This window comes from Sus scrofa, chromosome 9 (assembly GCF_054392235.1).
Source record: "Sus scrofa isolate SSC_HxYL_T2T_F1_AM1 chromosome 9, Sscrofa_HxYL_maternal_Yorkshire_Landrace_v2.0, whole genome shotgun sequence".
Lineage (NCBI taxonomy): Eukaryota > Metazoa > Chordata > Mammalia > Artiodactyla > Suidae > Sus > Sus scrofa.
Genome location: NC_139391.1, coordinates 20,150,947 through 20,172,882, shown reverse-complemented (window position 1 = coordinate 20,172,882; position 21,936 = coordinate 20,150,947). Strand labels below are relative to the sequence as shown.

At 38.3% G+C, this 21,936-nt stretch overlaps 2 protein-coding genes across 11 annotated transcripts in view; one reads left to right on the top strand and one right to left on the bottom strand.

Moving 5' to 3' along the window:
- Positions 1 to 19,430, bottom strand: part of EED (embryonic ectoderm development) — a 34,885-nt gene extending 15,455 nt beyond the window's left edge. For 2 of the 4 annotated variants that reach the window (XM_003482581.5, XM_003129733.7), the window contains exons 1-7: positions 18,835 to 19,430; positions 12,234 to 12,386; positions 9,593 to 9,685; positions 6,307 to 6,372; positions 5,139 to 5,264; positions 4,202 to 4,283; positions 1,342 to 1,433 (exon numbers count right to left, since the gene is read on the bottom strand). In XM_003482581.5, coding sequence (XP_003482629.1) covers positions 1,342 to 1,433; positions 4,202 to 4,283; positions 5,139 to 5,264; positions 6,307 to 6,372; positions 9,593 to 9,685; positions 12,234 to 12,386; positions 18,835 to 18,948 — 726 coding nt within the window. In that variant the 5' untranslated portion in view covers positions 18,949 to 19,430. Of the gene's footprint in view, positions 1 to 1,341; positions 1,434 to 4,201; positions 4,284 to 5,138; positions 5,265 to 6,306; positions 8,440 to 9,592; positions 9,686 to 12,233; positions 12,387 to 18,834 lie in introns of all 4 variants that reach the window. The other 2 variants (XM_084975595.1, XM_084975594.1) reach the window with 2 other exon arrangements.
- The window catches only part of LOC106504836 (uncharacterized), a 172,075-nt gene that overhangs the window by 37,780 nt on the left and 112,359 nt on the right, over positions 1 to 21,936 (top strand). For 3 of the 7 annotated variants that reach the window (XM_084975616.1, XM_084975611.1, XM_084975618.1), the window contains exon 1: positions 19,696 to 19,752. The gene's annotated coding sequence lies outside the window, so the exon portion shown is untranslated. Of the gene's footprint in view, positions 1 to 5,915; positions 6,176 to 19,695; positions 20,246 to 21,936 lie in introns of those variants that run through there. The other 4 variants (XM_084975615.1, XM_084975612.1, XM_084975614.1 and 1 more) reach the window with 3 other exon arrangements.

Below are 21,936 nucleotides of genomic sequence, written 5' to 3'. Positions count from 1 at the left end.
TGTGACCTATGCCACAGCTCACGGCGATGCCAGATCCTTAACCCACTGAGTGAGGCCAGGGATGGAATCCACATCCTCATGGATACTAGGCAGGTTCATAACCCACTATGCCACAAGGGAACTCCCAGGTTTGGTGCTGAATTTACAAGTCTGGTAGCTGCTACTTTTCCTAATAACCTCACCATCAATAGCAACACACCCTAAAAGCCAGGAGCGCTCATTTAGTTTTTAATAAAGGACACAGTCTTTATTAAAGACATAAAGCCAGGTGGAGAATGCTATTGTACCTTCTAGAAAATTCTTTCAGGTTAAGTATAATTCTCACAAAAGCATGCAAACCCCAACCATAGGAAAATTTAGTACATCCAATTAAAATGGCACATGCTTCAGAACATGGTGCCCCCTTAAACAGTTAAAAAGAAAAGAACTAAAGAGCTGTAAAACTATTAAACAAGTAAGCTATATGTGGAACGTAAGTAAACCTAATCCAATGTAAAAATCTGAAAACTGGAGTTCCTGTTGTGGCTCAGTGGTAACAAGCCCGACTAGTATCCATGAGGACGTGGAGTCACAGCTGGCCCCACTCAGTGAGTTAAAGATTCAGCATTGCTGTGAGCTGTGGTGTAGGCTGAGATGTGGCTCGAATCCCGAGTTGCTGTGGCTGTGGTTTAAGCCGACAGCTTCAGCTCTAATTCGATCCCTAGCCTGGGAATTTCCATATGCTGTGGGTGCATCCCTAAAGAAAACCCAAAAAAACAAAAAACAAACAAAACCTGACTAAAAAAACAAACAAAACCTGACTAAAAACACTTATATCATATTATTACAAAAGATCTATATATTATAATACGTAAGTACAAAGATAACACCATGCCATCAAAGGGAAGAGTTATCTAAAAATCAGTGTGAACACAATAACACTTCCTAGAAAAGAGTAACTTATATTTCAACTTCAAATAAAAAATGAAAAAGTTGTGGGTTTCTTTTTTTCTTTTTTGGAAAATGTTTCTTAATTAGGTTAACCTTTTCCTTTAATAGCTGAGAAACAACAAAAGTCAACTTGGTAATTTTAGATTAAAAAAGGAGACAAGTCCATAGTATTCTTTCATGACAATCCAGGCACTAGAATAAAAGTGCAAGAATACAGATAAAACACCAAGAGCCTACTTGCTTTATTTCTTCACCTGTAAGTTAAAATCCTGTCTATCATAAGTAAATGAAATAACTGCCTGCCACGCTAGATGAAACAAACCATATACTTTCTTATAAGGAAAGAGTTCTATGGGGATTATTCACAGCTTTGTACACCTGAAGGTCACTGCCGTCTAGCTTTGAACTTACAGCACTTAGAACTTCATCTCTGTGCCCTTCTACACCTCCAAATATTGCCACCAGAGTGTCCGTTTGGATATTCCATAAGCGTAAAGCATGATCTAGTATAGACATAAAAAAATTAAGATGAACTTTTATCATTTATTTACTGTGGACTTTAATTAAGAATCACTGCAAAGAAGAAAAAACTACCAAAGTTTGGACTTTGAAATTCAGAGTAAAGACAAAGAGGAAATCCATATCATATAGCAATTTAAAATTTACATCACCCGTGGAGTTAACTAGATATGAATTCAAACTTTCAAGATACGAAGGAACCATTTATGTGGCCCCAAATTGCGCTGCCTTATGCCACAGAATAAGGTACTAGCTTCTCCCTCCACCATATCTACATTTATAAATTGAAGAGGACAAAGTATAAAGATTGCTATAGTAAATAAAAAAATAGAATTGAAACATATACATTGTGACATAATTTTAGAGTATTCTGGACATTATCACAATTCTAGAAATGTAATTTAAGCAATCTCATTTTCCACAAAACAAAGAATAGATGGCAATATTCATAAATATAAGAAATACTATGCAGAACTTGAAATATAAAATTTCCATATTATACATGAATATTAACATATTACATAGATAACACCAAGAGGCAGTACTACACTGTGTAAGCAATAGAAATTAACACTGCTATGAAAATGATTTCGTGATTCCAATTTAAGCCCAAGTTTTTGTATGGACATTTATTTTCATTTCTCTTGAAGATATACGTACCTAAGAGTGGTAATTCTATGTTTAACTTTTTAAGGAACTGCCAGACTGTTCTGCAATGTACTTATATTTTACATTCCCACTAGCAGTGGATGAGGGGGTTCCAGGTTCTCCACATCCTAGTCAACATATTTTATGGTCTGTCTTTTTGATTATAGCCTTCCTAGTAGGTGTGAAGCGGTGTCTGTGTTTCTGATCTGGATTTCTCTAAGGATTAATAATACTGAGTGCCTTTCCATGTGCTTACTGGACATTTGTCCATGTTCTTTGGAGAGATGTCTATTTAAAACCTTTATCCATTTTTTTTTTTTTTTTTGGCTTTTTGGCTTTTTGCTATTTCTTGGGCCGCTCCCGCGGGATATGGAGGTTCCCAGGCTAGGGGTCGAATCAGAGCTGTAGCCGCTAGCCTACGTCAGAGCCACAGCAATGCGGGATCCGAGCCGAGTCTGCAGCCTACACTACAGCTCACGGCAACGCCAGATCGTTAACCCACTGAGCAAGGGCAGGGACCGAACCCGAAACCTCATGGTTCCTAGTCGGATTCGTTAACCACTGCGCCACGACGGGAACACCAAAACCTTTATCCATTTTATTTTATTATTATTATTATTTTGCCTTTATCCATTTTAAATGCGGTTGTCTTTTTATTATTGAACTGTATGCCCTCTTGATACAAGGTCCTCATTACATACATAATTTGCAAATATTTTCTATTTGAGAGGTTGTCCTTTTCTGTCTTGACAGTTATTACTTGCAGGAAAATTCCTATTCATTTTGAAAAGCTGTTTGGAAAATGCTCTTACTGACCCAATGGGGGAAGAGCAGAGTCTGAAAAAATTGTGATATTAAGGACAAGTGAGACATGATGGCCGATGGCACTTGTAAAGGAATTCTTGTAAGAGAAGAGAAAGTTATCAGCTCTTTTCTTAGGTGTCTATTTCCAAACACACCTTGGTAGTTAAAGAAAAATCACAATAAAACATTTTTCATGGCAGAGTTTTAATTTGAGGACATCTTTTAATATGAGCATTTTGCAGGGGTGGGTTATAGATGTGACAAATTGTTAAGAAAGTAATAAATCTGACTAGAATAATCATGTAGAAATGAAAAGAGAAAGGGCAATTGAAAACAAAGTAGAAATAAGAACAACCAAAATCATTTCAGAAAGCTCAGAAATGATTGAGAAAGATTAAGAAGCCATTTGAACCCAGAATAAACTTATAATGCCAACAAAGGCATACTGAGCAAGGCAATGCTTTCTCTATAAGTAAGGGAGATAGTTCAAAGAGCTTACACTGGATAACTTAGCATTTTAAGGAATTCTATAGGGAATCTTTTATAAGACAGAAGCTTTATAGAGAGAGATGAAAACGCAATATAGATTCGCATTATTTCTTATATGACTGGAAAGAGTGATAAAAAGATGATTTGCAAAACTACCTTCAAACTATCTTTTTTTTTGGTCTTTTTAGGGCTGCACCTGTGGCATATGGAAGTTCCCAGGCAAGGGGGCGCATCGGAGCTACAGCTGCCGGCCTACACCACAGCCACAGCAATGCCAGATCCAAGCCACATCTGAGACCTACACAGCAGCTCACGGCAACATTAAGTCCTTTAACCCACTGAGTGAGGCCAGGGATCGAACCCGAGTCCTCATGGATACTAGTTGGGTTCATTACCGCTGAGCCACAATGGGGACTCCCTACCTTCAAACTATTGAAAGAGTCATAACCTTGGTCATCTGCCACTTAAAATTAATGAAGCTTAACATAACAATTCAATTGAGGGTAAAGTTCTAGAACTATCATAATGTAATATGGTAAGTAAGAAGGGTAATACACACCTAGTCCTCATTACCAATTATTTTATTTACATCTTACGTTAACAGTTTATTTCATGGTCCCTTTCTCCAAGTAGTGGTTTGGGGTTGCTAATGTAGCCTAAGGTTTTTCTAAAACTTAGCTCTTTTTAAATTTAGCTTTTTTTCCTTAGAACAGCTTACCCCCCACCCCCCGCAAAAACAAAAAACAAAAAACAAACAAAAACCTCTCACTCTCAAGTAAATAGAACTAAAGAAACATTTGCTTCTTCTTACCTTTACTTACTGACAGAAGAAGATTTGGATCTCTTGGATGGAATTTCAGCTCATTGATAGCATTTCCATGGCCAACATAGTGCTACAAATACATTTAAAACATTTCAACTTTCATACAAAAATCAGTTAAGTTCTTTAATCACTAATCTTAAAAGAATGGAAAAATGGTTTCACTTAAAAGTACTGGTTCTCAACCATGGGTGCATATTAAAATCACCCAACTTGAAGGAAAAAAAAGAAGATACTCAAAGTCCCATTGTGGCAGATATTCTCAGCCACAGAAAGGATTTAAAAGATTCTTAGGTGATTCTAATGTGCCCCCAGAGTTAAAGCAATTTGTAAAATTTCTTCTTCTATCAACTTCCAAAGCTTCACTTTTCAGTTCTTTAAAATATGACCTTGACTTGGAAAGTGAGCTCGCTTTTGTTATTGTTCATTTAGAGGTCCTCGGAATAAAGCAAGGCAAAATGATTTTAAAAGAAAACAGTGATAAAATAGTGATAAAGTTTTCTTATTTATCTCTTAACGTGCATGACCCAAATGTCAAGAAGCAATGGGCGGGAGTTCCCGTCGCGGCTCAGTGGTTAACGAATCTGACTCAGAACCATGAGGTTGCAGGTTCAATCTCTGGCCTTGCTCAGTGGACTGCCGTGAGCTGTGGTGTAGGTCACAGACGTGGGCTTGGATCCCGCGTTGTTGTGGCTCTGGCAATAGGCTGGCAGCTACAGCTCCAATTGGACCCCTAGCCTGGGAACCTCCATATGCCACGGGAGCAGCCCAAGAAATGGCAAAAAAAAAAAAAAAAAAAGCAATGGGCAAAGGACAAATCCAATTAGAAACTGGACACTGACTGTTTTAAATTCAACAAGACAAGTTTTCCTAAGTGTGAGGTCAAAAAATAAAAAAAGCAGATCTACAATTTAACAAGAAAACCCACCTTTATGCATTGCATTGTTATGGGATTAATTATTCTAATTATGCCTCTGGATCCAGCTACAGCCAGCAGAGGATGGCTTGTATTGCTATCATATGTCCATGCACAAGTATAAAAGTTTTCATCAGCCTAAGAAATGCCAGTTAAGAAATATAACTTGTTGAAAAACACATCTACCATCACAATACCACACATGGAAACCCCTAAAGAACTGCTACAGTTTTTGACAAAGAAGTTCTCATTTTTCTTTATACTATCAGATTTAAATAATGAAGATTTTAGGTCTAAAATCTATACCAAGTAAACAAACTCAGTACTTCTGCTGAATTTTGATTACTATTTTGCTGTTCACATCACTATTTACCTCTGTCTTTTGAAAGCAGCCACAGACAATACGTAAAGGAATGGCAATGATTGTGTCACAATAAAAATTTATTTACAAAAACAGGTGGCCAGCTCCACAGGCTGTAATTTGCTGAACCTGACTCTATCCAGATACTTCTGTCTGCCTCTAGATAAAAATAACTCTTCACTTTTCTATCTTTTCCTGTGTGAGACCTTCCCAGTATGGCTATGGGCCACTTCTTTCCTATCACCTAGGGAAGAATGAATGTCTTTGCTTTTTCTCATTTGCTAGGTTTTTCAAACAGATCTGCAAGAAATCTTACTACATGCTTTAACTGCTGTACCCTCTGGTTGTTTAAAGCTTTTTCTTTATAAACCCGTGTTTTGCAGTGTTTTATTTCCTGAACAAACTGCATGTTTATTTTCTCCCTGTAGGCTTTGTTGATATGTTGATACTGCCAGTCACAGCTTCCAATCAACCAAAGTTCATCAATGTAACTGCCCTGAAATGAAAAAATTCTAAGCAAGGTCAAAAAAACAGGAAGTTTCAGCTACCCTTTGCTAGCATCTTCCATCACTGGATTTCCAATGCTCATCTCTAGCCACCTGCCGTGTCCTCCCTCATTCCCAGCCTACAATGGATTTCTAGGAAATCAGGAAAACTGAAACCAGGAATCTCTTGGGTGACACTGAAGGTACAGCACTGGTTAAAGTTAAGAAATGACAACATAACTTTAAGGGACTAATTAATTTAACAGAAGTTTCAGTGTATTTATTGAGAGTCAATTTCTTTAGCCAATGATGTTGAAAACCCAAGAAAGGATACATCAGCATCCACGTAAGATTGCAACAACCGGATTTCTCCTTGTGAGTGACATTCATATAAGGTAACCTAATGAAAACAAAAACACAGTCAATTTTATCTCAAATATAGGAGCACATTCTTCAGCTTTTGAATGTATTTTAGCCATAACTTTATCTCAAAGATGTTACAGAAGCTACTGCTTTAAAATAGCTCCATTAGATCTGGCATTGCTGCAGCTGTGGCTTGGATTCAGTCCCTGGCCTAGGAACTTCCATATGTCACAGGTGCAGCCGTAAATGAAAAATTTTAAAAATGAAAATAAAAAATAAAATAGCTCCTTTAAACTTAAGGAAGCTATATAAAGCCTAATGTATTACATATTTTCCAAAGTATACTAAATATTTTAGTAGTAATGGTTTCTATTTCCACTGTTAAAATTGTATCTCTCATCCATATAATTGCATCAACTCTTCAAAGTAAATAAAGGTGAATACCTCGCAGTAAAGTGTAACTACTTACTAAAATTGTGATTTATCCTCTTTTAAGTTCTTAAAGTCTTTGGGTAATTTTAAAGCATTTATTAATTACATATAAGAAAATCTAAAATTTGCCTAATAAGAATTTTTTCATGGACACTGTTCATCAAATATTAACTTTCTGATGTACAGTGATGCTTTTCATTTGTCACATACTCTAAAATTAGTGAATATACATTCTATTCAATTATGTACAGATGTCCCTTGGTATCTGCAGGGGACTGGTTCCAGAACTCCTCACAGATATGAAAATCCAGAGATGCTCGAGTCTCTTATATAAAATGGCCTAGTATTTGCATATAACCCATACACATTCTCCCATGTACTTTAAATCACCTCTAGACCACTATATCTAACATAATATAGATATTATATAAACAGTTACCAGTATAGAGCAAATTCAAGCTTTGCTTTTTGCAACTTTCTGGAATTTTCTTTTCCAAATAATTGTGATCCACAGGTGGTTGAATCATCCATGGATGTGGAACCCACAGATACAGAGGGCTAACTCTGTAATACTAAATTTTTATAAATCCCTTTCCATTTTTCTTACAGCTTAGTAATGTCAGCAATAACCCCATTATTGATTTTAATATGAGTCTATAAGAACTCTATAAAGAAACTTTAAATCTATCACCTATTGAATCAATAAGATAATCTCTATATTAATATTCTAAAAAAATTCCTTATATGGATGCTAAGCAGGTTGTGTCTTTAGAGATTATTTTACTTTTTTTTAAAAAAAAAGAAATCCAAACAGCAGACCTTTTAATAATTCAATAAACTATAATTCAATGTCATTTGAATGAGAACAGGAATTCTTTTTGTTAGACAGCCTGGACCATTACAATAAGCATAAGGGAGCACAAATTATACTAATTCTAATTATACTAATACCATGGTGAAATTAGTAAGGCACAATCTTAGGCTTATAGTGATGCCTTTTTTTTGATGTGGGGGGGGCAACTGTGCCCACGGCATACACAAGTTCCCAGGCCAGAGACTGAACTTGCACAACAGCAGTGACAACGCCGGATCCTTAACTAGCTGTGCCACCAGGGAACTCTCAATAAAAGGGAGTTGGCCTATGGAGGTTCCCAGGCTAGGATGTCTAATCGGAGCTACAGCTGTTGGCCTATGCCACAGCCATAGCAATAGAGTGGATTCAAATTAATGGATTACGTTCCCAATATTTGGAAAAAATAATCTCTAATCTTTTCTTCAAACTATGTCACTTTCCCTCTGAATTGTTTTCAAGCTACATATCACAACTTACATCACACCAAAAAGAGCTGTTATCCCAGGTTATTAACCTCAGAAGTAAGTTTCAAACTTTCAGAATTTCAACAACCTAGTAAAAGCACCAGAGCTTTAAATATAATTAAAACTTCATAAAAGACTTTCTGGAAATTACTTAGAGCCAAATTTCATGTTTTAGAAAACAGGACTAGGAAGGCTCTAACCCAGAACAGATTCATATGTGTTAGTATGATTCTCGAACTTTAAAAAGAAAAAAGAAAAAAAAAATCTTGGAAATATACTGACATTTGAAAAATACTTAGCTGATAATTTCTTTGTTATCAAGTTAGTTTTGATTGAGAACAGAAGGAAACCAATACTAAGAAACAGAAAACAAATACAGGAAACAGTGTCCATTAAAAATCATGGTATTTTTATTTAAGAAGCTTAGCGCAATTACTAAAGAAGTATAAAATTTAATTTTACTCACTTAAAATAACTTATAGGCGTTCCCGTCATGGCGCAGCGGAAACAAATCTGACTAGGAACCATGAGGTTGTGAGTTTGATCCCTGGCCTCAATCAGTGGGTTAAGCTTCTGGCATTGCCATGAGCTGTAGTGTAGGTTGCAGACGCGGCTCGGATCCCGCGTTGCTGTGGCTCTGGTGTAGGCTGGCAGCTGTAGCTCCGATTAGACATCCTAGCCTGGGAACCTCCACATGCCAAGGGTGCGGCCCTAAAAAGCAAAAAATAAAATAAAAAAACTTACAGAACACCTCTCAGATTAACCTTCTCTTCCCCCTCTTAGGCTTAAGGTAGAGAAAATGACTGTTTATTGTCACCACATACCAATTAGTTTCCTCCATCTTTCTTTTTCCAAATACGGCAATCTATTTCTCTGTTATTCCTCCTAACTCCTAGTACAGTATTAATGAATAACCAGAATGTAAGCTAATACAGACTTAGGAAGACAATTTTTCCAAGGTGATTTCAATTTAACCGAAAACTCTTTCGAGACTCCCTGGTAAGCACGAGGGAATCTTCCTTTTGCCCACTTATTTAGAAGTGGATGGAAATGAATAAATATGTCTTTGCAATCCACTTTTTCAGCCCCAGGTTTAACTGAAAAGTTAAATAATGGTTTATATCAAAACGTGCCCACCATAGTTTTTTCTATGCACTTCTTTCAGTTTAAGATGCTCTGGCTTACTTAAATAAAAATAATTCAAAATAAATGTTTATTGCAAATAATTAAAATATTTTAATAGCTATTATATAAATCCACTGGATTTATGTTTTGCATTTATAGAGAACAACTAATTACATTTATTATTTTTAAGAAATCAGACTTCTTACCCAATCTGACAAACAACTATTAAAATCACTTCCAAAAAGCTAAGTCATGTTTTTCAGCCACTCAAAACAAACTACTTTTGAGGACAAAATAAAGTTTAGTTCCAAATCATTACACTTCAATTTATATTAACAATTGAGTCTGATAAGCCAAATGCCAACAGACCCCTTAACACTCACTCTGTTGCTTCCTACAGTTGCAAACACTAATGGATCTCCTTCTTTACTGTGCCAGTTAAATTGAACTCCGAACAATGGTTGATTATGATCTTCCTATAAAATAACCAAAAAATAAGAAAAATATATTTTAGAAACCAAAAAAATGGTAGTAAACTGACCATCCTCCTTTATAACTTTCCAAAATGCAAGCCTGTACTTTGCATATCATACATAAATTGACTTCTGATACTTAGTATCTGTTAGTCTAGTTTTCACATTTTAAAATATCTGTGCATGATAAAGTTTTATAACTAAGACGTAAATCAGAGGTTAGGTAACAAGTACTTATCAGTGAAATACTTTGACAGTTGCCTTCTATTTTGTTAAACCCAACTGTATTCTGAATCAAAATAAAATGGGTAATTGTGGTAGATGCATTTTATCTCTTAGGACCTAAGGACAGAATTAATTTTTCTGAAATAACAAATAACTCAAGAGTTAATGCAGTTTCTCCAGTACTCATTAAACTTCATTAGGGTTAATTCTTCCTTGTAAAACGAAGCATATGAGACTCCATTCAAATCACTGCCTTCTTGGAGTTCCCATCGTGGCTCAGTGGTTAATGAATCCAACTAGAAACCATGAGGTTGCGGGTTCGAACCCTGGCTTTGCTCAGCCAGTTAATGATCTGGCGTTGTCGTGAGCTGTGGTGTAGGTCAAAGATGTGGCTCGGATCCCAAGTTGCTGTGGCTCTGGCATAGGCCGACAGCTACAGCTCCGACTAGACCCCTAGCCTGGAAACCTTCATATGCTGCGGAAGCGGCCCGAGAAAAGGGAAAAAGACAAAACAAAACAAAACAAAACAAAAAAACCCAAATCATTGCTTTCTATTAGTCCTATAGAAACAATTTTAAAGAAACTTGAGTTTGGGTCCTAAAAGAAAAACATCCCAAAAAGTTTTATAATGAACACTGGAGATCAGCTGAGAGTGGAGTATAATTTCACAGTTACCAGGAGGCTATAAGGAAGTACATAAAAAACAAATATTAAGTTTTCTTCACAAAGTTATTTATTTTTCAGCCTTGGGATTTAACTGGCAATCTCCTGGCGTTTAATAGTACCTTCCATGTTCATCTTAAGGCATTGTTTTCACTTTTAAATATTAACAACTTTCACTTCTTATCCTTTAAAAAGCCACAGCTTTTAGGCTTTGGAAATATTTAATCAGAATATTTAAATGGCAATCAAAACCACATTCCATTTTTACTACGTAAAAAATAGGTTAATATACCTAAATATTAACATGAAACTATAATGGACGCTTTGCCTAACCAAAAAAAAAAACAAAACAAAACAAAAAAAAAACCAAAAAACCACTGAGATTAACTTTCCTCCTTTTAAGAGTATAATTTGAGGGAGTTCCTGTAGTGGCTCAATGGGTTAAGAACCTAACCAGCATCCATGAGGAGGTGGTACGATCCCTGGCCTTGCTCAGTAGGTTAAGGATCTGGCATTGATGATGCAGGTCACAGACGTGGCTGGGATCTGGCACTGCTGTGGCATAGGCTGGCAGCTGCAGCTCCAATTTGACCCTTAGCCTGGGAACTGCCATATGCCACAAGTGTGGCCCTAAAAAGAAAAAAAAGTATAATTTGACACACTGAACAATGAATTTTGCTAACACAAATAATTTCTGTACAGCTATAGCTTTTTATGCTTTCCAACAACTTTACCTAAAAGTATATTTAGATATTTCAAAAAGAATCGAACTTATGTATAAGATACTATAATGCATATTTTTGTTCAGCAAAGGAAAAATATACCCACAATTTAAAAACAGGAAATTTTAATTTATATCTTTTTCTTTGAAAACAATTATAAATAAAAGAGTAAATTTTAAAAGACTACGCCAAGCAAGACATCTGTTTCAATTTATGTTAACTCAAAGTTAATGAGTCACATTCAGTTCTTTTTAGTAACAGGTACCAGGAAGTGGCTTATGCTTTTAAATTTTACCAAAATATGAAGAGTAATATTTTCCAAAATCTTTTATTTGAATAAGAACAATAAAGAAAAACCAGACTACAATACTAGGTATTATCCATTTAATTTAAAACAACAAACAAAAGCTAAACAAATGCAGAATGGACTATGATAACTATGCAATTTGTCCTACCAAAAAACTCTTCAAAGTATTAATAATTTTAAAATATTTTTAATTTGACAGAGTATCTTGAGCATAAAATGTTTACCACTAAGGCATTGCTGTGGCTCTGGCGTAGGCCAACAGCAATAGCTCCGATTAGACCCCTAGCCTGGGAACCTCCATATGCCCGGGTGCGGCCCTAAAAAGCCAAAAAAAAAAGAAATAATGCTGGGCACTCCTGTCATGGCTCAGAGGAAATGAATCTGACTAGTATCTATGAGGAGGCAGGTTTGATCCCTGACCATGCTCAGTGGGTTAAGGAACCAGCACTGCCATAAGCTGTGGTGTAGGTCGCAGACGCGGCTTGGATCCCAAGTTGCTGTGGCTGTGGCATAGGCCAGCGGCTACAGCTCCAATTCAACCCCTAGCCTGGGAACCTCCATATGCCATGGGTGCAGGAAGGAAGGAAGCTGGAGCCCAGCATTTAACCCAGAGACTATGTCTTTCTGCACATACCTTGAGACTATTTACACATTTGAAAGAATATTTGCATTTCTTTGACTTCCATTTTCCCTTTCCCCAACTTTTCCTTCCAGGCGCGTTTGGCGTATTTGTAGGTGTATCAGGGCGTTCAGTGTTTGTACCACTTTCTATACTGACAGCATCATCCTATAAATGGAAAATTAGAAAAAAATTCTATGAAACAGAAATACTGTACTTAGGAGCAAATGACTTCGTATTGGGTAGCTGCTGACTGACCTAAAAAAATTAATAAATTCTGCAAGAAATAAAAACATTTATTCCCATCTCCAAATAAGAATAAAATGCAAACCAGCCAAAGTATTTGCGGATATTTAATAATTCAGCCAAAGTATAAACAAAAAAGCTAATCATAATGACGATAATAGAATCAGTAAGAATAATACTGCCTTTAAATAACAAGGCACTGGTCTGTGTCGGCCACATTACTACACTGCCTCTCTTCATCTTTACTGCGCTTCGTAGGATACATAGTTGAGGAAGTGCTGCTTAGGGAGCCTAAGTGGTGCCTTGCAGGTTAGGGTTGCTGGGATTCAAAACTAAAGCTGTGACCCCTATATGTGACTGACCTATATGTCTTCATAATTTATCTGACTGCTGCTCAGTCTGGAGCATGGGAATGTGCGGCCTTTGAGGCTGGAGTCAGTGTTAGTGCTTCCTACTTTAGATGCCATTTCTGAAAATCCTGTTATCATTCAAATTCTGCTTATTTATAACATCGAAAGCACTTAGAATTTTAACTTCTACATATTCTGTGCTATTTACAAGTAAAATGTGACTCATAGCTCTAAAATAACAATACTCATATATTAGGTCTCCAGAAACTCACTATAAAGTAAAATCCTTCCAAGGTAGAAATAACTACAGGAAACCCTAAAAATTCACCTAATCTACACCCTATCTCTAGTCCAAAAGATATATTAATGGCCCTCTACTCTCAGAAGACTATTTCTCTACCTCTACTGATTACACATTCCAAAGTGTTCTTTAGAATAGAGATTTATTTAAACCTATCACCCCTAGGGCAGTAGCTACTAAATTCAATCCAAAGAAAGCTTTTTTCAAGGAGTGTCTATTAACATCTATGAGGACACAGTCTAGGAACCACTGCCTTAGGGGCTATTTTTAAATTATTGCTTCCTAAAGCTAGTTTTATGATATAATAGAAGGTTAAAAATTAGAGTATCAAAAACTATATAAAAATTTCACATTAATTCACTTGAAAAACAATAAGGGGAGTTCCCGTCATGGCGCAGTGGTTAACGAATCCGACTAGGAACCATGAGGTTGCGGGTTCGGTCCCTGCCCTTGCTCAGTGGGTTAACGATCTGGCGTTGCCGTGAGCTGTGGTGTAGGTTGCAGACGCGGCTCGGATCCCGTGCTGCTGTGGCTCTGGCGTAGGCTGGTGGCTACAGCTCCGATTCAACCCCTGGCCTGGGAACCTCCATATGCCGCGGGAGCGGCCCAAGAAATAGCAACAACAACAACAACAACAACAACAAAAAAAAAAAGACAAAAGAAAAACAATAAGGTATTCTATAGTTGTTTTTAGGAGTTGTTTTCAAAATTTCAAATGGGTCCTACCAAAATGACAAAATAAGGAATTCTCATTGTGACGCAGTGGAAACAAATCCAACTAGTAACCATGAGGTTATGGGTTTGATCCCTGGCCTTGCTCAGTGGGTTAAGGATCCAGCGTTGCTGTGAGCTGTGGTGTAGGTCATAGATGCAGCTCAGATCCTGCGTTGCTGTGGCTGTAGCATAGGCTGGGAGCTGTAGCTCCAATTCAACCCCTAGCCTGGGAACTTCCATATGCTGCGGGTGCAGCCCAAAAAAGAACAACAACGAAAAGGCAAAATGAAATGGTTTAAATAAACAAAAACAAAAAACAAAACACACACACATACACACAAGGAGTTCCCTGGTGGCTCAATGGGTTAAGGATATGGCATTGTCACTGGGTTCAATCCCTGGCCCAGGAACTTCAATGTGCCACAGGTGCAGCCAACACACACACACACACACACACACACACACACACACACACTATTCTAGAATATACTGATTATCTAAAGTGAAAGAACAGAATGAAGTGGATAGATGGCACACAGTAGTACTCAATACCTGTACTGTAATTTAATGTAAATATAATCAGCCTTTGCAGATATAGAAAATGTAAAACTTCAAAGTTCACTTCCTAGGTTGAAAGTGTTTTTAATCTCTATTTCTCCCTACCTTTCAGTTGTACTTACATAGCTAAAACCTAGTGTAAAACTTCAGAGTTCCCTAGAAGCCAGGCAGGTTAAGGACCCAGTGTTGTCACTGCTGAGGCTTGGGTCACTGCTGTGGCGAGGATTCAATCCCTGGCTAAGGAACATCTGCATGTTGCAGGCATGGCCAAAAACAAAACAAAACAAAACAAACGAAGGAAACAAAACAAAAAAAAAAACCCAACCTAGTATAGAAAATAGAGAAGTAATTTTGTGTTTCAATGGAAAACCGCATATCTACAGCACACTCTTCCATGTTATTAGGCTCCACCCCTCTTCATTGCTTTTAAACGACCTATCTCAGACCTTCTATCCCTTATGCTGTGGATAATCCAAAGGCAGAGATTCAAAATGTCTTTCCTTCCACTTTGAAGAAAACTTTTGCCTCCATTTGCAACTTCATCTCTACATTCTTTTAATCTATATACATTTTTACTGTCTGACTTACACTTGCCCAGTTCCCTCACATGAGTAAAATGAAATGTTTCTGAAAATTACCTTTTATCACTATACGAATGAAATAATAAAATGGTTAGACATTTATTCACCAGCTTCTTTCCATTCTGGCTAAAAATTCAACTGCTAATCATGAAGTCACACAATGTTAACGATTTTTAATAATGTGTGTAAATATATATATTTTATCTTATTTTTGCTGCTGAGAAGGTATATCTCTTGCTATGCCTTTTTTTTTTTTTTTTTTGGTCTTTTTGCCATTTCTTGGGCTACTCCCGCAGCATATGGAGGTTCCCAGGCTAGGGGTCTAATCGGAGCTGTAGCTGCCAGCCTACGCCAGAACCACAGCAATGCGGGATCTGAGCCATCTCTGGGACCTACACCACAGCTCACGGCAATGCCAGATCATTAACCCACTGAGCAAGGCCAGGAATCGAACCCGCAACCTCATGGTTCCTAGTCGGATTCATTAACCACTGCGCCATGATGGGAACTCCTTTTTTTTTTTTTTTTTGGTCATATGTCTTTTTTTAATAATGATTTTTATTTTTTCATTACAGTTGGTTTACAGTGTTGTCAATTTTCTATTGTACAGCAAGGTGACCCAGTTACACATACATGTGTACATTCTTTTTTTCTCACATTATCATGCTCCATCATAAGTGACTAGATACAGTTCCCAGTGCTACACACACACACACACACACACATATATATTTTAAACTTTTGATCACTTGATTTACCAGTCTCCTCAAATAGGCAAATCAAGAGATGGAATCAAATGGAAATTCAATACAGTCAAAATGCTTTCATTTAATCTTTAAGTTAAATTCAAGCCTTTGCTGAGAGTCTAATATACATACAAGCTGACTTCCACTGAGGCCCCTCCTCAAAGTATGGAATGGTACCATGCAACAGATATGGTACCACCATCTTTACATGCTCACCAAGGAAAGAGAGACAGTCATTGTCTGACAATCTTGCCACAGGTTACTTAAGCCAAAGGCAAGTCTCCAGATCTAGCCTTTTTATCTTACTACCAGGGAACAACTAGTACTCTTCAAAACGCTAACTACTCTACAGTCATACAAAAAAGTTAGTAAAATGGCAGATACATACACGATAAATCTAAAATAGGTTGAATGTTAACTAGACACTGTGCTGATAATTTTGCAATGTGTACAAATATCAAATCATTGTGTTGTACACCTGAAACTAATAATATAATGTTATCAGTTATGCCTCAATTACAAAAATTTTAATGTCCTTTCAGTTCTTTGATTTACTAACAGTAACAGCTGCTCAGAGTACCTTAACTCCAACTTGAAAACACCACATTCTTTCCCCGTTTGGGTTTTGGCCTTCTTGTCATTACTGAGCTCCCTCAAGAGTAAAACCAATGCCCTTGTTAGCTTTTCTCTGAACTCTTCTTCTTTTTTTTTTTTTTTAATACAGACTTCTCCCTTCCATTAGTGCTTTTCCTAACCTATGGCCTAGACCTGGGTCCCCGGGATGGAATTTAGAGGGCCTGTGGACTTAAGTAAATAAATATATAAATAAATTTAAAACTGCATCTTAAATGTTCATCATCTTTAACTGAAATCTGTTACTTCCTTTTATTATAATGCAGACAGCATACATGCTAATGTTACTTTAGCCGTGACTTTCTCGCCAATGGCAGTCAGGTGTTTTTATATCACATTACAGTTGTTACAGATCTCAAAAACTGTCCATGCCCATCACTGCTATCAGAGCCACTGCGAGATCTAATTACCTAATGTGCTAATAAAGAAGCACTTTGTATTAAAGCACTTCATTAAAACAAATCTTAAATGGGTTTAAAAATTTTGTAACTTTTAAAATAATTTTATTATTAATTGTGTTTGTAACCTTATATATTGTATTCTATACATCTGAAAATACTATTCTGAGATGGTTTCATAGGATTCATTACCGTGTCCAAAGCACAAAAAAGGTTAAAAGTCCCTATTCAAAACACAAAAGCTTAATCCAATCATCTACTTCTAAATAGTTTTAGTATACATCAAAAAATATACTCCTCTTTAGGGTCTGTAAAAAGAAAATATTCTTTCAATGTTTTTGGTGCCCTGAAATTTTCCTCAGTCTAAATAGGTTACTGACATTTTCATTACATTTCTGCCTGATGAATATGCCTAAGGACCAGAAAGCTAAGTCCAGACTATATGATTACAAAATAAGTAATAGTAATTAAAAACACTTGTACAGTACTTATTAGGGGGCAGGCACTCTTTTAAAAAAATACTTTACCTATATTATCTCATTTATCCTCACAAATACCCCATGAAATCAACACTGTTATTATCCCCATTTTCAAGAATGTGAGGCAACTAGGTCAAATATCTTGCTCAAGGTCAAGCAACCAGTAAGTAGTAGACAGGGGGTTGTAATCTAACACTTGGATCCAGTTGTGCTTCTAGTCACTAACCTAGTCTGCCTAGAAAAATTTAAGAAAAGATGAAAATAAAACAGGCTCCATGGGATGGAATGAAGAGGGTCAAAATGTTAGGTCCCAATACCTAAGACTGGGAAGCACAAACAGGAAACAAAAACAGATTTAAAGTAACATTCAGCACCTAAGCCTTCCAGAAACTTCAAGTCCAAATCCCCAAATATCTTTCTTCTATTTGCAAAAAGGATTCTTTCCCATCTGTTCAGTGAAAATTTTGGTCGTGACACCGTACCATATATATGCTTCAGTCGATGAGGTAATGATGTAGAATTTAGGAACTGGGTGTATAAGAAATAACATTTATCCTTAAAAACTGGCCAAACTGAGAAAACGAAGAACTTAATCCACCCTTCTACAATATTTTGAAGATTTTTAAAAAGATGATCAGATGTTTTTCCCCGGAAGGTTCACATTTTAGAGTACCGTCTTTAAGTCAAGACATTTTGCTGACCTTAATGGATATACACTTAAAACCTGAAGCTGAAAATTAACGTCGATTCGGTTGTTACCGGAGTCTCACCTAAATACAATGGGGTCAACTGTTGGGACGGACTAGAGTATTACCAAGATCCACTTTAGAGTTTAAAAAAAAAAATCTAATTCCAAAATACCTTGCACATGCGAGGCCATGAGCCCCTACTTAAAAGGATCTAACCGCAGTTGGCCTAAAATCTTCCAGGGGTCGTCCCCTTTATCTTAGTGAAAACTTAAAAGAGAGTAACTCCCTTCTCATTCCTTCCTCAAGGATCGTTTCCTCCTCCAAGTCAGTAGACGACCCTCTCAATTCTCCTCCTGAGAAGAATCCGACTGTCAGGCGCACCCCTTATCCATGGACAAGATAAGAGCAGACACAAATGCCCCTTTAAAAGAGTCGTCTAAACGTCTTAGGTCTAAGATCTACTCCTCCCATCCTGGACAGTCAGAAGGCTCTAAGAGTGACACGGTCCCTAAATTCCATTTTAAAAGTCCATAACACGCTAGCCCCTCCTTCCAACTTTCTTAGAAAAGCCTCTAACTTGCCTTTTAAACTACTAGAGTCTCAGCTCTGCACTCGGACAAAATCTCCCAAAGGCCCGAACACTCCCCATCCTCTCAAAAGGACCCAGACCCCTCTGACCCTCTGCCATCTCGCTCTCTTAAACCACTCTCCTTCGCCAAGTTTCCGTTCACTCTCGGCCTCAGCTCAAAACCCCCTTAGAAACAAGTTCGATTTTCTCCTCCACGCCCGCGTTTTCCTGAGTAGAGTGTGACACCTCTCCCTCCCCCCACAGCCACCAGCCCGCCCCCACGCCTACAGTTTAAAAAGAATTTAAAACTTTCACTCCGGAGTCCCATCTGAACTGCTCAGAACTGCACTCACATTCTCGTCTCCAGAGAGGTCCGGGTTGCTGTTCTCGTCGCTGCTCAGCTTCTGCTTCTTGGCCGCAGGCATGTCTGTTCCCGCCGGCGCTGTCGACACTTCCCTCTCGGACATATTCCTCCGCCTCCCTCCAGGTTCCTGCCGCCTAGGGCGGGGCCTCCGCCACACCGCCGTCAAGCAAGCCCGGCCGGAGCTTGCCGCAAAGTTGCCACTGCCGCCGCCACCTCCACCGCTCCCCCCACTGTCGCAAACCGCGCCCAGCCGCCGAGGCGGGCGTGCGTGCGACCCCGCCACACTGCTGAAAAAGGGGCGCGCGCGCGCGCGCCCTCCCGCGCGGCTTCCTGGATCCTTCCCTTTACCCACTCCCGTCTTGCCCTTTTCCCGCCGCCCTCCCGGCAGTTTGCACGGAGAGGTGTGATCCGTTGGCTTTCAAGGGCAGTATTTCGTACGTTCCCCTTCCCCACGACCGCGTCGAAAAAAGAGAGGCGGAACTCAGAAGGATGCCCCCTCACCCCCTTCCTCTTTCCAAAGACGTTTCAGTCGCAATTGGCCCAATCCTTCGATCCCCGACCCGCTGCAAGGACTCGAAAGTCTGTGGAATGGACTAGACCACCAATATCCTAGGGGACGGGGGAAGAGATGAGAAGTCACCTCTTGATTTAGGGGGTATATGGCAAGTGTCCATAACCTTAACCTCAGAGGCTAACGCTCTCAAATTGTTCATGGACCTGTTCACAATCTCATTTTCGGGTGAGAATAGAAATTTAAAACTGTAGACTGTTTCTCACTTGCCTCCCCTGCCTAACAAATGGAAGTTACCCGCTCATAGGTGCGCATGCGCTGGGGCGTATTCTCGCGCTTGGTTGTCCGGACCCGCCTCCTCCAAGCCCCGCCTCTTCGAAGTCTTTGCTGAACCAGGTAGTCTTCCACCGGGTTTCCGTAGCCTAAGATGGATTTCAAAGCGGTACCAAATCGTAGTCCCTGAATGCGTCATAATTTTTTTTTGATGAATATTTATTCTGGTGAATATTTATTACGATGAATGATTATCCTCGTCCAATTGGTGCTACTATTGAGAAGAGTTTAAGTAAGAATATCCTAAAACTATAATATCCTAGACTCCAGTGAGTTACAGCTCAAAGTACTCCTTTAACTGTTAAAGGGTTATCAAGGCCCTGGACAATGCCAAGGCCCAAAAATCAATGGTCATCTCCAACTTTGTTTGAAACTGTGAGACTTAAGTGACGGCAAATCCGATACAATAAAATTTTAGGTGCAGGCCACAAAACTGTTAGATTTCATCAAAATCTGGGCGCTTGACAGATGCTAAATAAATTGGTGATCCTGGTGAATTTGTTAGATGGGTCATTAAGCCACATAACTGAACAACAAAGAAAAAAAAAAAAGAAAGGTGCGTGATATTATATGTTTTTTCCTCTTTTAAACCTCATTACATAGCCTGTTGGATAAACAGTTGAGAGTGCCCCATCTATTAAATTCTAGTGTACTTGAACTACTTTTGCATGATGCTTTAACATAGAGAATATTATCTGTTTCATTAACTGCGGATTGCAAATCACTCTTTCTTTTGGAGATAGGGAGAGGATTCTGTTGAGAATGAGAAAAGGTAAAGCAAAAAGCAAGGCAGAATAAGTTTTTTTTTTTGCAATGAAGACAAAAATGAGGCTGAAAAATTAAAGTCCATATCTTAATAATAGTAATTGCATTTATTTGTTGAAATCCTAACATTCCAGGCACTACTAAGCACTCAGTTGGTGAGAGAGAGAGAGATGAAACTGGTATAGAGTCAACCACTGAGAAACTAAGATGTGGTTTGGCATGACATTTTCATGCGCAGAAACAAACATACCCCGCTTGTCTCTTGAGAAGGATGTTTATGAAATATAGCTCTACCAAAAAAAAAAAAGGATAATGAGCTAAGGCATTTCTAATCCAAATTACTCTGTGTATTTGGGAATCAATGGGAGCTGGAAAGTGGAAATCACTTATAGTCATAAAATTAGAAAATTGCTGAACATTTGGGTAAAGGACACATATGGAAGGAAAATGCCTTTCGGCCTTCATGTTACCCAAAACGCGAAAATATTTTTAAAGAGTTTTATTAAAACTTGGAGAGATATCTTTTAAATGTGTCTGATGAGTCAGGGATAATATATGGAAATTGGTTTTATTCATTATTGCTAATGTTAAAAATTATTCTGGAGTTCCCCTTGTGGCTCAGTAGGAAATGAATCTGACTAGTATCCATGAGGATGCAGGTGTGATACCTGGCCTCACTCAGTGGGTTAAAGATCCGGTGTTGCCATGAGCTGTGGTATAGGTCACAGGTGAGGCTCAGATGTGGTGTTGTTGTGGCTGTGGTGTAGGCCAGCGGCTGCAGCTCTGATTTGACCCCTAGCCTGGGAACCTCCATATGCCACGGGTGCGACCCTAAAAAGACAAAAATTATTCTGACACTTGTGAGAACAGAAAAGAACTTCATTTAGGACTGTTGTAATAAGTGTCAAGACCGTCACAGGAGGAGAAAGAAATTGGGCTCAACTCTGAATACAGCAGGATTAGGTGGAGATTTATAATCATGGAGCGGAGTGGTGGGTAGGGGTGGGGACGGAGTGCAGGACATGCCACATGCAATATGCTGCTTTGGTATATTATTTTGAGCTGAAGGTACTTGAAAAACAGATTTCTTTGAGTCCCACTCATCTCCCTAAAGACAGATCCTCCAAAAGGAACTGAACTGTCATGAATCCCTTCCCCAGGGGTTGGGTCAGCCAGGGAAAGGTTGGCTCTTATCACAGAAGAGGAAGTTACAAGTCAGAAGTTGACACCACCCTCAGACAAACTTTGTCATGAACTGCCATCATCTCCCATCTATTCGAAGGGCTCATTCATCTTTCCAAAAAATGACTTACTCTCCCCTAAGCAGCATATGTCCCCCTACCCCTTCTCCTGTTGAGATGGTATCAGCTATCAAAGATTATTGCTTTTGGGGGATATTCATTTTTTCCCCCTGCAATGGCCCTGTGCATATAATACTAAAAATGAGTCAATTTGTATACCTTTTTCCTGTTAATTTGGCTG